General features: G+C 44.3%; 1 protein-coding gene across 1 annotated transcript in view; it reads right to left on the reverse strand.

Annotated features, from left to right (window-relative positions):
• Positions 1-16,293, reverse strand: part of POLR3B (RNA polymerase III subunit B) — a 165,510-nt gene extending 149,217 nt beyond the window's left edge. Inside the window, exons 1-9 of the mRNA XM_073567837.1 lie at positions 16,080-16,293; positions 11,598-11,630; positions 10,936-10,992; positions 8,429-8,493; positions 7,016-7,091; positions 6,711-6,811; positions 6,273-6,364; positions 5,524-5,641; positions 2,424-2,532 (exon numbers count right to left, since the gene is read on the reverse strand). Coding sequence (XP_073423938.1) covers positions 2,424-2,532; positions 5,524-5,641; positions 6,273-6,364; positions 6,711-6,811; positions 7,016-7,091; positions 8,429-8,493; positions 10,936-10,992; positions 11,598-11,630; positions 16,080-16,151 — 723 coding nt within the window. The 5' untranslated portion in view covers positions 16,152-16,293. The remainder of the gene's footprint in view (positions 1-2,423; positions 2,533-5,523; positions 5,642-6,272; positions 6,365-6,710; positions 6,812-7,015; positions 7,092-8,428; positions 8,494-10,935; positions 10,993-11,597; positions 11,631-16,079) is intronic.
• Positions 16,294-16,434: the final 141 nt, after the last annotated feature.

Consider the following 16,434-nt stretch of genomic DNA (forward strand, 5'->3'; position numbering starts at 1 on the left):
CCTTTCTAAATTACTAAACATGAAATCCTGTACTGTCTGCGGCTCCCTAGGCGTTTCAATCCCCATGGTAAACCTGACAGCTTGCCGATATCTTTGGACATAAATAAAGGTGACCTTCTTCCTCGTCTGAGGAGTCCAGGTCTGAGTCATCAGAGGGCTACTCTCCCAGCTGTTCCTCTGAGTCCTCCCATTTGAATCTCTGTAGGGGGTGGGGTTGAGGTAGGTTTGGCAGAGCAGAGCGCAGTGTGCTGCTTTGTTTTTTTTTTTTTTTTTGTTTTTTTTTTTTAAACATGGCCCGTGACCTGTCAATTTCCAGCTAGTCTCCCATTCTGGTCCGGGCCCCGTCTCAAGCTGCTTAGCAGCCGCCCAGCTTCAAGCTGCTTAGCAGCTGACACCTGATGAGAGCATTCATGCTAGGGAACACATGACAGAGAGCATCATTACTCACATTTTTGCCTTACAAAGGCACTCACCCATACCCCCTGGGTACTACGGTAGCCTCCGGGTCTTCCTCTGTTGTTCGCACTTCAGTTGCGGGGCCCGCCATGCTTTACCAGTTGCCGCCGCCTGCGCCTTGTTTCATTATAACGGGGGAGCGGTGTGCGCGCTCCTGGATCAACTCCCTCCCGGAAGTGTCCAGTACACCGGCTACCCCCGGCGTGTGACGTCACTTCCAGTGCCACCGGAAGCCGTCCCCTATTCAGTCGGCGCCAGCGTTGTGATGGGCACGCCTTCTCCCGGCCCAGCCTCCAGCCAGGAGCGGCCACCGGGGAGTCCAGCAGGGGGAATGCGCGCGGCACTGACAGCCCCCCCCCTTGGCTGGGATTACAGGCGTGAGCCACCGCGCCCAGCTGCCTTTCCCCCCCCATACGGACCTTGGCCTCCAGACCAGACTTCATCAGAGGGGGATCCCCCTGGAGGTATGAGACCTGCCACAGGCACCTACAGGGACAGGAAACCAAACTGAGGAGAGGGGCGCCCCCTTCTTTTATCTCCGCTACAGGTTTCCTGTTCCTGGGGGCGGATACCATCTCTTATGTGCGGTGCTGTCATGGGGAAGGGAAAATCAGAGTTCCATGATCATACAGATCACCTATCGTGAAGACACTATACTGAGCCCAGAACTCGGCGGATGGGTGTTCAAGTAACGCTGGAAGGTAACCATTATTCCATAGAGGCATCTCAGCCATAATATCCTCAGATCCAACCACCCTTTTAATCTGCTTCCACACCGACCATGCCAGACGAAGCAGGGGCAACAACCGTGGGACATTTAATTTTTCTCATTTCCAAAAATCCAAGCGGGCAACTAACTTGTGCGGCATGAAGCAAATGATCTTCAGAATTAGGAAGGTGACCGCCGGACATCCAGGCATCCATGTATTTATGGCTTTGGCCTGCCCAGCCAAATAATACAGAAAGAAAATCGGGTAACGCTGCCCCCCTCCCCTCTTGGGTCTCTGTAGAGTGGATAATTTAAGTTTGGGCCTGGTTTTCCCCCATATGAAAGATGTGATCAGGGAATTCAGATTAGCGAAAAAGGATCTGGGAACCACTACAGCACTATGTTGGAGAAAATCGCTAAGCTTGGGGAGTAATATTTTAATTAAATTAATACGTCCGGCTACAGACAGCGGAAGTTTACCCCAGATCGCAAATTTGGCCTTAACCATCTCCAGCAGTGGATGTATGTTAAGATAGTGTAGGGTCTTTAGGAGGAAAAGCATTATATGGAGTGTAATATCATGAAAAATAGACAGAAGACCCTGCTGAGATCATTGTAATGATGGAAACTCTTTAAGACAAGTCCGTGCATGACAGAGGCCGAAAAAAGACGAAAAGTAGTCAATGGCGCCCTCCTGTGGCCAATATTGGAACCTGAAAAAAAACAATTCACAATTTCCAAATAAAAAGAGGTTTACCACCTAAATTAAAGGCGATACGTATGCTTATTTATTCTTTTTTTTTTGTTAAATAGGGGTAGTTAAAGTGGGGTGCAACTTAAACATTAGAATTAATCTATGAAGCCCACCCACAAGCAGCTGTGGGGAGTCTTCTGAACGAACCGTGTAAATTCTGCTGTCAGTAATTGACGGCGGCATCTAAAACGATTAAACAGCAGTGATCGGAGCGAACTCTGGTTGCTGCTGGCTGCATAAAACAGCCGATGCCAGCTCAATACACCTGCACTGACCTACTGTATGACGTTTATATTATACGCATGTCACATGTCATTAAATTTAAAGATAACTCTGAATTCAACAAGCAGAGCTGCAATGTAAAGCAAGGAGGAACTACAGAATGAAAGCGACATCCTGATCAGCGTTTTGTACCACATTTTACAGCGCCACCGAAGAGGACGGTGCCATACATAAAGGTAAAGCTATTGTACTTTGACTAGCTGCAGCGACTGCCGGACCTACCTTGAATATTATGGCGATGGGGATATCTTCGGACAACGTATTGTGCTTCAGGTAGAATCGGCCCTGTTTCATCACCAGGTTGGTTCTGCTTTTCTTCTCGTGGGTAGAGCTGCACAAGACAGAGAACAAATACAATAAAGACTATCGAAAAGGAAAAAAAATGCAGAGTAAATTCTGAAATCTCGAGATTTCCTCAATAGGCAAGCACCTTAAAAGCAGCAAATTTACCAGCAGTGGAGAGGAATGCAACGTGGCCTCTTTCTCCACCACGGCTGGTGTGAAGTTGCACCCTCAGATCACACATATACTAGGGTTAACGAAGAAGGCTGTGAATGAAGTGTCAGGAGTGGTTTTTTTTTATATGGCTCCTGTCAATTAGTTCCCATAAAGCAACAAGCTTGTTATGCACCTGTCCAGGATCCGTGCTCTGCTGCTCTCACCGTGGTTCGCTAAACTCTGTGGTGCTCCATGTCTAGCTTTGCAGATGGTCCAGCGTGATCATCGGCTTGGGTCTCTAAGGCCTACCAAGAAACACACCGGTGTCTTAGACTTCAGCACTACTAGGACTCAGTTTGTCGGTACACCCTAACGTGCTCTGCTGGCTGTATGTGGTCTTCTAAACTTCTCCTGCCTACCTGCGGTTTAAAGCTTTCCAGCTGCCTATCAGTGGTCTTCTGGATGTCTCCTACCTGTGGTTTCCGGCATCCCCACTGCCAGTACTTTATCTCCTGAGTATCTCCTGCTTGCCTAGGGTTTCCAGCATCCCAGCTGCCTATCCGTGGTCTTCTTGATATCTGCTACCTGCTGTTTCTAGCATCCCAGCTGCCAGTTCTTTGCCTCCTTAACATCTCCTACTTGCCTAGGGTTTCCAGCATCTTAACTGGTTTTCCGGATGTCTCCTGCCTGTGGTTTCTAGCATCCCAGCTGCCTCTCCATGGTCTTCAGGACATCTCCTGCCTACCTGCAGTTTCCAGCATCTCAGCTGACAGTTCTTTGTTGCCTGAAAATCTCCTGCCTTGGGTTTCCAGCATCCCAGCTTCTTATCGGTGGTCTTCTGGATGTCTCATGCCTGCGGTTTCTAGTAGCATTCTAGATGCTTGTCCATGGTTTTCAGGATGTCTCCAGTCTTCGGTTTCTAGTAGCATCCCAGCTGCCTGTCCATGGTCTTCAGAATGTCTCCTGCCTACCTGCTGTTTCCAGCATCTCAGCTGCAAGTTCTTTGTTTCCTGAACATCTCCTGCCTGCCTAGCGTTTCCAGCATCCCAGCTTCCTATCCGTGGTCTTCTGGGTGTCTCATGCCTGCGATTTCTAGTAGCATCCCAGCTGCTTGTCCATGGTTTTCAGGATGTCTCCAACCTACCTGCGGTTTCCAGCATCCCAGATGCCAGTTCTTTATCTCCTCATCATCTCCTGTCTGCCTGCAGCTTCCAATAACTCTGCTACCTGTTTCCGCGTGCAACACCCACCTGCCGCATTACGCCCGTGGCCAGTTTGCCCACCTGGACCTTGGGATTGGAGGATTCACCTTACCTAGTGAGCCTAACAAAGATTTCTGTAATTGCTCTGTTCCTTTACTACTACTCCTGGAAATTATTTTTTTAAAAACTTTATTACTAGGTGCTACCATTGGAGTCAGCAACGTACAATCATGATTACCGTTCTTGTCAATGTCCAACCATTGACAAGAACGGTAATCAGTTGCTAATTTATTCACACACTTCCAGGATGGATAAAAATGGAATGGCACAATACAGGGCTGTTATAAAATATGCGCCAGAGTTGTTATTTTATGGGGTAAATATTCAATTAAAAAAAAAACAAACAAACAGAAGAGCCGTCACAATAGAGCGCTCAGCAGCTGGACGTTCATGGTCATCCCACCATGGTTATCGGACCACTCTGTCTAAGGTTGAATTCAGACGTCCAAGAAACACGCTCCAAGTACAGACCGACCGGGGTCTTAAGACCTGAACTCAACAGTCTCTTAGACATATAGGAGGCTGTTGATTTATGATCAGGAGACCCTCGGCTGGTCCGTATATCACCCTACCCTACTCAGAGCGTGACGTCTGCACATTTTGGAGAGATGCATAATCCTGTATTTAGTGCTGTGACATCTCCAACTGCCACGATACTACCAACTCCCCAGAGATCAGAGCATACTAGGAGTTATAGTTTCACAGCAGCTGGAAATCCACATGTTAAAGATTAATGATTTAGAGGAAATGGATTATATGTACTTTGTGCAATAATAAAAAAAACAAAAACAAATAATGTGTCCTTGCACTGAGATCAATACAAAGACTAACAACCTTTCAGGTTGTGAATATTCCCAGGTCCGGATCATTTTTCTGCTTACAGAGGACATTTTGGCCAGATATAGATTTCCTATGACACAGAGTCATTGAGATTAATCTTCAAAGTTTAGAAATTGCAAGAAAAAAAAAAAATTGTGACTCACATTAATCCATACTCTGTCCCTTTTGTGCCAAAGGCAGAAATGTAATGCGGGAGACAGTGCTGGCCGGGTCGACACTTCTGCTCTCCAACCAAATATGGACTATAGGGTCAGGAACAGCTGTGGGGTCTCCAGCCCTAAACCCAACAACCTCATGTACGCCTAGGTTCAGGAAACACCCAGCCAGTGTTCACTTGACGGTTCAAAGGAGAAACAACCTCAAAGTTTGAAACCAAAAAAGTTACATAAAGGGTTCGCCAAGGTTCCAGCAGACTGTCCTCTTCCCGAAAATATAGAGTAAGAGAGGCAAATCCAAGATGTAAATGGCATTACAAAAATCGATAATTACCCTTACAATAGGTATGGTTCACATTACAGACCAACGCGTTTCTGGTTTAACGCACACCCCGGTTCTTCCTGCGGGGGAAGCGCACTCCGGCTCGGGCTGCACCTAGATCTCCAACCCAATATCAGGCTGAAGTGTATGTTGCTGAGGCCGAACAAGAAACATGCACAGATCCTGAGAAAGACATTAGGACACATGCATGATACTCATAGGGTACATATGCTGCCAGTGCATAGCTGTGTCTCCCATCATCTGGAAGCAGCCATCATTTCCTCATGTGATTTCCTGAAACTCACCTTGTAACCGAGGCCCCTACAGCCCCCTTCCTGTCGGCCTCCACAATAATTCTGTTTTTCGAAAGCTGTTCCTGAATCAAGATGACCTTTTCCACTCCTTTAACAATGAAATAGCCACCTGCAAAAACCAAAGGAAGATAAGAAAAAAAAACTCTGTCCTAACGTACGCCACAGTCCTATGCCACGTAAAGTATAATGGTGACCAATAGAATTTTTTGCATATCGATTACGACAGTAATCTATGGCTGCCAAACAGGGAGCCCTGATTAATGATGTGTCCGATGTCCTGGGAATCAATTTGCACCAACTTTAATAGCCACCGATGATGAATAAAAACATCCAGTACAGCCCGCCAATGAGTCGCTGGAATGGCACGGGGACCAGATGGGAGTGCAGGCCGTTATTCTACATGGGGTTGTCTAAGCAATGGACAACCCCTTTAAGTAAAGCAGTATAAAAAGACATCCATCCAGCCATTCATTGCTGATTTAGGCAGCTCACCTTGTTCATGGGGGGGGGGGGGGGGGGTGTCTGTGCCATTTACTGAAGTTTAAACCCCTTCAAAAAGCCTAGAGTCTGCACGGAGGAGTCAATAAGGACACTGGGTCTGTATGCTTTACTGGGGTCTTTGATACCAGGTATTGGTGGCCGAGACCCCCCCCCCCAAATGATATAGGGGATACAATTGTGTAGAATAGAGCACGTCATATATACCGTGATATTCATAAGCTGTATTTTTTTCTACATACCTGGATCCAGCGGACACTCATTTAACTTTGCAAATTCAGCCGGCGTTTTGCCCATAAGGACACAGTTGGAACTACGCAGCATGATCGGCATCCTGCAAATAGAAAAGAGCAAAATATTGGAAAAGCTAATTTTTTTCCATGCAGTGGCCACGTGTTGCAAAATGCTACCATCATGGCGGAGGCAAGTGATCGGCGCATGGACGTACAACACATCACCAATGCACGAATAAACACAAAGATGGGTACAGACCACCACAATGGCACAGGATTAAACGGAAGAGAAATGTTTGGGGGGGTTTGGCAGATTTTTATCCTTTTCTCTTAAAGGGAACCGGTCGCACTACAGAGTGATGTCTCCAGATCACGGTCAGCACCAATGCGAGCCTTCTAACACTGCGTCTCCACCTTTTACTGAAGGTCCCCACAGCACTTCAGTACCTGCCAATAGGTAAGGCGTTGCGGATGATACGCTGGCTCCCTCTCGTGTATTCAATATCAACCGTGATTGGTGCAGAGTAGGTCATATCCCGAAGGCGACACTGGGAAAGAAAAAAATTTAATTATCTACTGAGGTTCCCATGTTCAGTATGAAACCTTAAAGGGATTGTCCAAGCTGGAGGACTAAGTCCGCTGTCATGTTGTCTTTGACTTTTGCCGAAAACCAGGACAACCCCTTTAAAAGTCTACACTTGGGACCGCTGGATATCCTAGAAGTGGTTACCTAAACCAAAACCTGTATATACCTCGTGTGGAGATACTGGTCTGGTCACATTGAAACTCTCTTCAACATCTGGGACACCTACATATATATTGAGGTACCTGAAAAACAGTAATAAAAGGTCAAAAGTCCTATTAGCAGAAAAAAAAAAAAATTAAAAAAATTCACAATAAAGTAAAAAACAAAACAGCATAACACACATTCACATAAATAAGCTGTGGATTTTCCACCTGGATTTACGAACAGATTATCCTCAGTTTTACCATCCAGATGTCAATATGGGGAAAAAAAAACAAACAAAGCGGCAGCAGCCAATTGACCTGTAGAATAAATCTTAAAGCAGAACTATACTTTTATATAACTTTTGAGGATGAGCTGATGTGTCTATATGAAGAATAACACTTTCTAGCCATTATATGACTTGTATTCTGCATTTTCATCAGTTTTCCCTTCCAGCTCCTAATTCGCAATCGACTGAGCTGCTTGGAACAGACTAACTGATAAGTTGTCTACCATACAAAGCACAGAGAGAGATATTCCTGTTCATTATTCCTTAGTTAGCACACAGGTAGAAAAAGAAGAGGTATAGCGAACATTATACATCAGTACTGAGCAGTGTAGATGTGATCACAGCTCCAGAGCGAGGTAAAAGACTTGTCAGAAAGCTCAGCACGATATTTCTGTGTCTCACTAGTCTTGTTTTGACACTCTACTCCTTACTCCTCCTCCCCTCTTCTTAGAGCACAATAGGAGGTGTAACCAATGTGCTGACAGCCCGTCTTTAGCTGTTTTCTTTTTCCCAGAGTGATGAGTTCAGGATGCAAGCCAGGAGGGAAAGAAGTGGTTCGTAAGTGGGGAAAAAAGCAGAATTTTCTTATTATATATATTAGAAAGTTTCTTATCTTCGCCTGCACTATCAATTTATGCAAAGCTTGTTAAAAGTAAATCTCCCTTTAAGGCTAGGTTCCCAGGGGGGTGTAAATCTGCTGCGCTTTACAGTGCCAGTGTTGTTCATGACCTTTAGGAGACTTTTTGTGGTCAGGATCCATTGATGACAGAGTCGGGGGAGAAGCAGTCTATTCAGACAGTCTATAAAGTGTATGGCTAGGTTAAAGGGGTATTCCAGGTACAAGAAGTCACAGGATCAGTGATGACTTTCAGAATGGTTGGGGTCCGAGTTTCTCCAGCGAATTAACGTAGAGGTGGTTGAGCATGTGCACTACTGATCCATCTCATAGGGTGCAAAAGTGTCCTGTTCTGGCAATAGGTGGGGGTCTATGCAGGCAGATCCCACAGACAGGTGATAACTGGAATAGCCCTTTAAATCTCTCCTACAACAAACAATTCTCTATGAGCCTCGCCCCAGCGTCAAACATATCCAGGTGCTAGCGGCCATCATCTGCATCACTGCCAGGACACAGTCATGGGGTTCACTTACTTTAAATACCACATCGGATCTGCATCGCTTGTCACCTTTTCGTTTGCCTTCATTATTTTTTTAATCTGGTAAAGAAAAAGGAAATCGTTAGGAAAAAAACAAAAAACAAAAACAGCATGCAACCCGCACTCCTGCGGACACACGGCCACACCGGGGGATTAGCAGTCAAGGTCAGTGTAGACTTTTGTCCAAAATCTGAACAACCCCTTTAAGGAAGGTGAGGGCCTTCAGTTCCTGGCGAATTTCTTTAAAGGGGACATCAACGTAATATTCCTTAAGGGATGTTCGTCTCCTCTATATTTGGGTTCACATTTCCTCATTAAAGCCTTAAAAGGTTTCTATATTGTGATAAAAAAATAAAAAAAAGTCCCAGGTAGCGAGGAGTCACACAGTCTTCAGCTTTTAAGCCAATCACATGACTTTTAAGCAACTACTCATCATCTGATGGGTTAGTTTCTAGCCAATGACCAGTAGTACAGGTCTCCTCACCACCTGAGATCCTCAGACCACCCAGCAGCGCTTCATGACTTTATATTAAAAACCAAAACACTTTGTAGAGTATTTTAACTTCCACACACTTTGAAATAAGCATGATGTTTGGGACTCGCTGTAAAAAGAGCTTTCTCTGCCTTTATTGGGGTACACGGGAAGCATGCGGTCATGGTTCCTGGGTCCTCCAATGAAGAAACCGAGAAAGTCCATTTTGAAGCCAATTATTGAGCATACTGGACAGGTTATTTTTTTTTTTATTTTTTCTCTCTCTCTCAAGGACTTGAAAATACCCAAAAAGCATGTACAAAAACAAAAAAAATAATTAAAATGAAGAAGTGAATAAATGAAAAATATACATTTACTAAAATAAAAAAATATTATTAAATATATTATAAAATAATAACATGTTACTTAATATGATTTCATAATTATTTAGTAATAACATTAATATACTTTATAATACTACATTAACAAGAAAAATATTATTAGTATTATTGTTTTATTAATTAATAAGACAATACTAACAATAAAATGCTAATAATAATAATAACAATAATAACAACAACAACAACAACAAATATTGAATGGGTTTTCCTGACTCTTCTAATACTATAGGAAAGCATAAGGGAAATACACCAGGAAAAAAAAAAAGATGCCTAAAAACTTTGAGGCAATTTAAGAAAACCATCTTTGCTGTCCTGGACAACAGATCAGTTTAATAACTCTCCCCACCTGCATACATTTAGGCTAAGTTCACACGTAGCAGAACTCTAGCGGAAATTACCGCGAGAATTCCATTCCGCGGGAAAATCGCATTTTAAATTCCCGCGATTTTCCCGCGGAAAAACTAGCATTTTGCAAGCGTAATTAGCTTTCAAAATGCTAGCGTTTTCCAAGCGATCTGAAGCATCGCTTGGAGAACTGATTGACAGGTTGGTCACACTCGTCAAACATGGTGTTTGACGAGCGTGACCAACTTTTTACTACTCAGGCCGCCTATGCAGCATCAGTAGTAAAAGATAGAATGCAAAAAAAAAATGGTGTTATTCTTACGTTCCGACATCCCGCGCAGCCGTTTCCAGTAATCCTTTGCGAAAATGCCCGCGATGACGTACGTTCTCGCGGGATCGCGACGTCTCGCGGTAATTCGCAATGACGTTGCGCGAATGACTGCGAGACTTCGCGATCCCGCGAGAACGGACGCCATCGCGGGCATTTTCGCAAAGGATTACTGGGAACGAGAGCGTGGAGAGAGGTGGGAAGGCTGCGCGGGACGTCGGAGGGTGAGAATAACAATATTTTTTATTTTAAATTCTTTTTTTTACAGGGATATGGTACCCAAAGCCCGGAGGACAGTCTCCTCTCCTCCGGACCGTGGGTACCATCCGCAATTGTTCTGCTTACTTTCCGCATGGTGTGCACAGCCACATGCGGGAAGTAAGCGGAACAATGCATTCCTATGGGTGTGGGATCACCGCGATTCTGCAAAATTAATGAGCATGCTGCGGTTTTTACCGCGAAGCGATTCCGCCGCGGTAAAAACCGCCGCATTAGCACAGCATTGCGGAATCCCATAGGAATGCATGGGATGCTTATTTTTCGCGTTTTCGCGGCAAAATCGTGCGGTTAAAACCGCCGCGGAAACGCGAAAAAAACGCCACATGTGAACTCAGCCTTACATATGGGGTGACTTTTTTTTTTATTAAGAAAAGTGGTCAGTTCCAAAGATTTTAGTGGGATCCCACAACCCTCCACGGCCGCTCACGAAGAAAGTGAGATCTCTTTGAGGGTGAGAGTGGCCGCACTCAACCCTCGCCATATAAAAGACCTCTGCTTGCTATCATTCAATGGAAACATTCACGATTTAAGAGCGAATATGTCAGGTCCTGCATGATTACCACACTCCAGCCATGTTGACATTACTCCAGTCTCTACCTCAAGTCCAGTTTCAGCACCACCAGATCTCACTGACAAGCTGAGCTCCATTACTACTTTCTTCCCTGGCGGCAACTTACCTCCACATTGATGAAATAGTTGAATGAATCTATGTGCTGCTTCACCAGACCCTTCACCTGAAAAACCCAAAAAGAAACGAGTTACGTGCGGCTCATCCTTGCGTAGACCTGCAGCGCTACAAAGTGCACGCATGCTCTCTTGGCAATAAAAACGCTGCTTTTTTTGGTGGATTTTTTTTTTTTTCCCTTTTTATAAAAGATTTTTTTTAATCTGCGGATTACATGTTTAATAATGTCAGTTTTATTCTCCAAAAACACAGCAAAAAAAAAAAACTCAACAAAACCTGCATGTTCTCAGTGGCTTTTATGGGTGAGAAAAAAAAAAATGCCGGAAAAATTGACACGCTGCAGTTCTCAAATTCAATGAGGAGGGAAAAAAAGAAAAACTATTGTGTGCGTGAGATTTCTTTCATCTCGGAGCTTGGGCTGGGACTGAAAACCGCAGCTTCTTATCTGCATGACATAACGCGGCAAAAAGAAACGCTGCGTGTGAACATGACCTTAGGAAAGAAGGCCGACAGGAGAGAAAAAACTGGCTAGACGAAAAGAGAAAAAAAATTGTCGTTAGTAGCCTACTTATTAATGGGTTGAAATTGGAAACTATTTAATCCTTAGTCATGACGATATTTTTTCTAAACAGTTTCACAATATAAGAAACTTACCTTTAAAAAAGCCGGCAGTAATTTCCATTTTTCCTATCAAAGAATAAATATTCAATATTAAAATAAGAAAAAGGTACAAATTACGGGAAGACGTCTTACTGGTGATGGTGTCGAAAATTATGGAAGCTTAACAGACTAAAATTAACCTCATAATGACCAACAAATTTGTTTTTTTGTGTGTTTTTTTCCCTTCATTTATGCCTTTTCTCATTTTAGCAGTCACAATTACTTTATTTAGTTTCTTTTTAACACAGATTTTTTTTGTGTGTGTTATAATATACATGTACACACATATATATATATATATATATATATATATATATATATATCAAATAAATTTATATATTTTTTAATATATATATATATATATATATATATACACACACACACACACACACACACATACACACACATATATATTCACATATTCAATTGGCTAAAAAAATGAGATGTAGAATAATATATATATGATTTTTCTTATATTTGCCTATGCTTTGACCTAAATAACCTGTTGATTTAATTCTTCAGGTTACCATGGTCATGTGTATAACGTCTTTTAGACCAAATCATGGTGTCACTAAGGCTAGGTTCACATTTGCGGTTGAGCCCGCAGCATATCGTCTGCATCCGCATGCGGATGACTGCGGATATTTGACGCCGCAAAAATTACAACACGATGCATTCGCCGCGTCCCTCCGCACACCGCGAAACCGTATGCAAACGGACCCCAACGCATGTCCCTGCGTACTCCATGTTAAAGACAGGTACGCAGGACGCATGCGGACGTATGCGCATCAAACGCTGCGGACTCAACCGCAAATGTGAAACCGGACTAAACAGTCTCATTAAAACAAAAGGGTAAAATTGCGAAGAACTTGTAAAAACAATAAACTTTGCAATTTATAGCTTATTAAAAAGCCTCTCAAGAATAGAAGGATTTTTAATTCTTCAGTTTGCTGCTCGTATCTTAGGTTACCGGCCACCTTTGTAATCTACTAGAGGTGGCTGGTTCCTAAGCAAGGCGTGCACGCTTACAAGTTGGGTATGTGCGGGAGTAAAGAGACACATATGTATGCAGCTCCAAGGCAGACGTAAAACAGTCATTTTTTATCATGAAATTTTGTTTATAAAGAGCAGGGGTGACTTTGGCTGAAAATAATGTGAATATGCTCGCATCGTGACTACAACAAGCAAGTTGCAAAACAAGTACCATAAATTAAAGCAAATCTGACTTTTTGCAGCTTGCTTAGGCCGGTTTCACATTTGCGCTTCAGGGCACAGCAACGGCCTGCACACGGCCGCCGCTAAGCCCCGCCCCCTGCAGCGCCTCCGCCAGTAGCTCCGCCTCCGGGCGCATGACGCTGCATGTGTCATGCGTCCCCTATGTTTATCACTGAGGACGCAGGCCGTGCGGAGTATGCATTTTTGCGGCGCCTGCGTCCTTTTGACGGTGCGCCGACCAGCGCCAAACTCAACCTGTTGCAATTTGGCTGCGCTCGGCGCACCATCAAAAGGACGCAGGTGCCGCCAAACGCATACTGCGCACTGCCTGCGTCCTCAGTGATAAACATAGGGGACGCATGACGCATGCAGCGTCATGCGCCCGGAGGCGGAGCTACCGGCAGAGGCGCAGCAGGGTGTGGGGCTTAGCGGCGGCCGTGCGCAGGCCGTCGCTGCGCCCTGAAGCGCAAATGTGAAACCGGCCTTACTGCAGACGTCGCACAGCGACCCCATTCATCTGTGACGTAGATCTTTGTGCAATGGACTACGTTGCCGTATAGTCAGCCCCAGCGTTATCCCCCTCCTTCCATGAGACAAGACCTGCTCCATACTACATGCAGGAATTTTTTTTTTCTTGGAGGGTGGTAAGCTGGGTTAAGGAGAAAGAATATTTACATCCCACCTTTGGCCTTTACCACTTAAACTAAAAAAGCAATTACTGGAATTATTTAATTTATTTCTTTAAAGGAAGTGTTTGGCAGGTTAGATTTCATTTTATCGTAGGTTATGTTTTGATGCTAAAATGCATGAAAGAGCGATAGGAAGAGAAAACGAGAAAACAAGTGTGAAATGCAGAATATTTACACAAATATATATATATTTATTATGTAGCAATTCTGCATCAAAATACTTTTTTCAAGTTGGACATTATAGAGCACCACACAAATCACACTAGGGTGATATATGTATATATATATATATATATATATATATATATACACACATACACACACACACACACACACATTATGATAGAGAGTGTATATGATTATGTGTGCATGTTAGGCTGTTTGTGTGTGTATACACACACACGTTATGCACGTACATTTAATGTGTGCATGTGTATATATATCTGTACATACATATATACACTGCTCAAAAAATAAAGGGAACATTTAGGCTATGTACCCACAGTAGCGTTTTTAAACGCTCAGGAAACGGGTCTCCTTCCCAGAAAACGCTCATTTTTTGCTGCGATTTTTGCGCGTTTTTGATGCGTCTTTTTTCCGCACATCTTTTGGACTATAGGACATAGCCAAAAACACGGACCTAAGCAGAAATTAATGAACATGCTACGTTTTTTACCGCTAAGCGTTTCCTTAGCGGTAAAAAAAACGCATCCATTGGCACAAAAAGGCCAAAATGCATTAAAATGAATGGGATGCTTCTTTTAAGCGTTTTTGATGCGGTTTGACCCCGAAAAACGCATCAAAAACGCAACTTGGGCACACAGCCTGAAACAACAGAATATAACTCCAAGTAAATGAAACTTCTGTGAAATCAAACTGTCCACTTAGGAAGCAACACTGATTGACAATCAAATTCACATGCTGCTGTGCAAATGGAACAGACAACAGATGGAAATTACTGGCAATTATCAAGACACACTCAATAAAGGAGTGGTTCTGCAGGTGGGGACCACAGACCACATCTCAGTACCAATGCTTTCTGGCTGATGTTTTGGTCACTTTTGAATGTTAATTGTGCTTTCACACTCGTAGTAGCACGAGACGGACTCTACCACCCACACAAGTGGCTCAGGTAGTGCAGCTCACCCAGGATGGCACATCAATGCAAGCTGTGGCAAGAAGTTTTGCTGTGTCTGTCAGTGTAGTGTCCAGAGGCTAGAATCGCTACCAGGAGACAGGCCAGTACACCAGGAGACATGGAGGGGGCCGTAGCAGGGCAACAACCCAGCTGCAGGACCACTACCTCCGCCTTTGTGTAAGGAGGAACAGGAGGAACACTGCCAGAGCCCTGCAAAATGACCCCCAGCAGGCCACATAAGTGCATCTGTCTGCACAAATGGTTAGAAACCGACTCCATGAGGATGGTCTGAGGAACTGACATCCGCAGATAGGGGTTGTGCTCACAGCCCAACACCGTGCAGGACGCTTGGCATTTGCCACAGAACACCAGGATTGGTAAACTCACCATTGGTGCCCTGTGCTCTTCATAGATGAACGCAGGTTTACACTGAGCACATGTGACAACGTCTAGAGACGCCATGGAGAGCGATCTGCTGCCTGCAACATCCTTCAGCATGATCGGTTTTGGCAGTGAGTCAGTAATGGTGTGGGGTGGCATTTCTTTGGAGGGCCGCTCGGTGTTGGGCTGTGAGCACAACCCCCATCTGTGGACGTTGGGCACGCAGACCATTCTTATGGAGTTGGTTTCTATCAGTTTGTGCAGACACATGCACATTTGTGGCTTGCTGGAGGTCATTTTGCAGGGCTCTGGCAGTGCTCCTCCCGTTCCTCCTTGCACAAAGGCTGAGGTAGCGGTCCTGCTGCTGGGTTGTTGCCCTCCTATGGCCCCCTCCACGTCTCCTGGTAGCACCTCCGGCGCCACTACGTTGAAAGACACAGCAAACCTTCTTGCCATAGCTCGCTCCTGAATGAGCTGCACTATCTGAGCCACTTGTGTGGGTTGTAGAGTCCGTCTCATGCTACCACGAGTGTAAAAGCACAACCATCATTCAAAAGTGACCAAAACATCAGCCAGAAAGCATTGGTACTGAGATGTGGTCTGTGGTCCTCACCTGCAGAACCACTCCTTTATTGAGTATGTCTTGATAATTGCCAATAATTTCCATCTGTTGTCTATTCCATTTGCACAACAGCATGTGAAACTGATTGTCAATCAGAGTTTCTTCCTAAGTGGACAGTTTGATTTCACAGAAGTTTCATTTACTTGGAGTTATATTCTGTTGTTTGTGTTCCCTTTATTTCTTTGAGCAGTGTGTATATAAAACATGTGAGCATAGTGTATGTGTATATACACACAATCATAATGAGGCGTATCTATGTATCAATATACACGTGCACGTTTTACATATACATACAAATTATATATATATACACACAGCATGAGCGCATAATGTATATACCTACATGTGTGTACATATATATAGATATTACACAGAGCACTGCCATAGTGAGAGCACAGTCTCCTCCACCTGCACTGCCCGCGGCTTCTCACCTCCACAGTAGCCACAGGGGCTATGAGCTGCTCCTGAGTGAGACTCCCAAACTCCTCAGCCAGCACATCCATGCCTGCCTCCTCTACAGCCCAAACACATGGGAACGAAGAGAAGAGATGAAGTGTGCACCAGAAAAAATCTTCCCACCACCTCAGGCAGCTGTCAGCAAACGTTCCGCCACCACAGTCGCGGCCTCATCCCCTCAGAGGTTCCGTGGCGGCCATCTTTGTTAAGGGCAAGAATCAGAAAGGACACATATCTGTTAAAAAATAAGCATAGCTATCGTCTGTAGTATGAGGCGAACATAGTGTACAAGTATTATACACTGAAGTCGTGTGTTATACCGGTTCATCA

Source organism: Dendrobates tinctorius, unplaced genomic scaffold, assembly GCF_039654945.1.
Source record: "Dendrobates tinctorius isolate UK_male_01 unplaced genomic scaffold, ASM3965494v1 ptg000020l, whole genome shotgun sequence".
NCBI classification, from domain to species: Eukaryota; Metazoa; Chordata; class Amphibia; order Anura; family Dendrobatidae; genus Dendrobates; species Dendrobates tinctorius.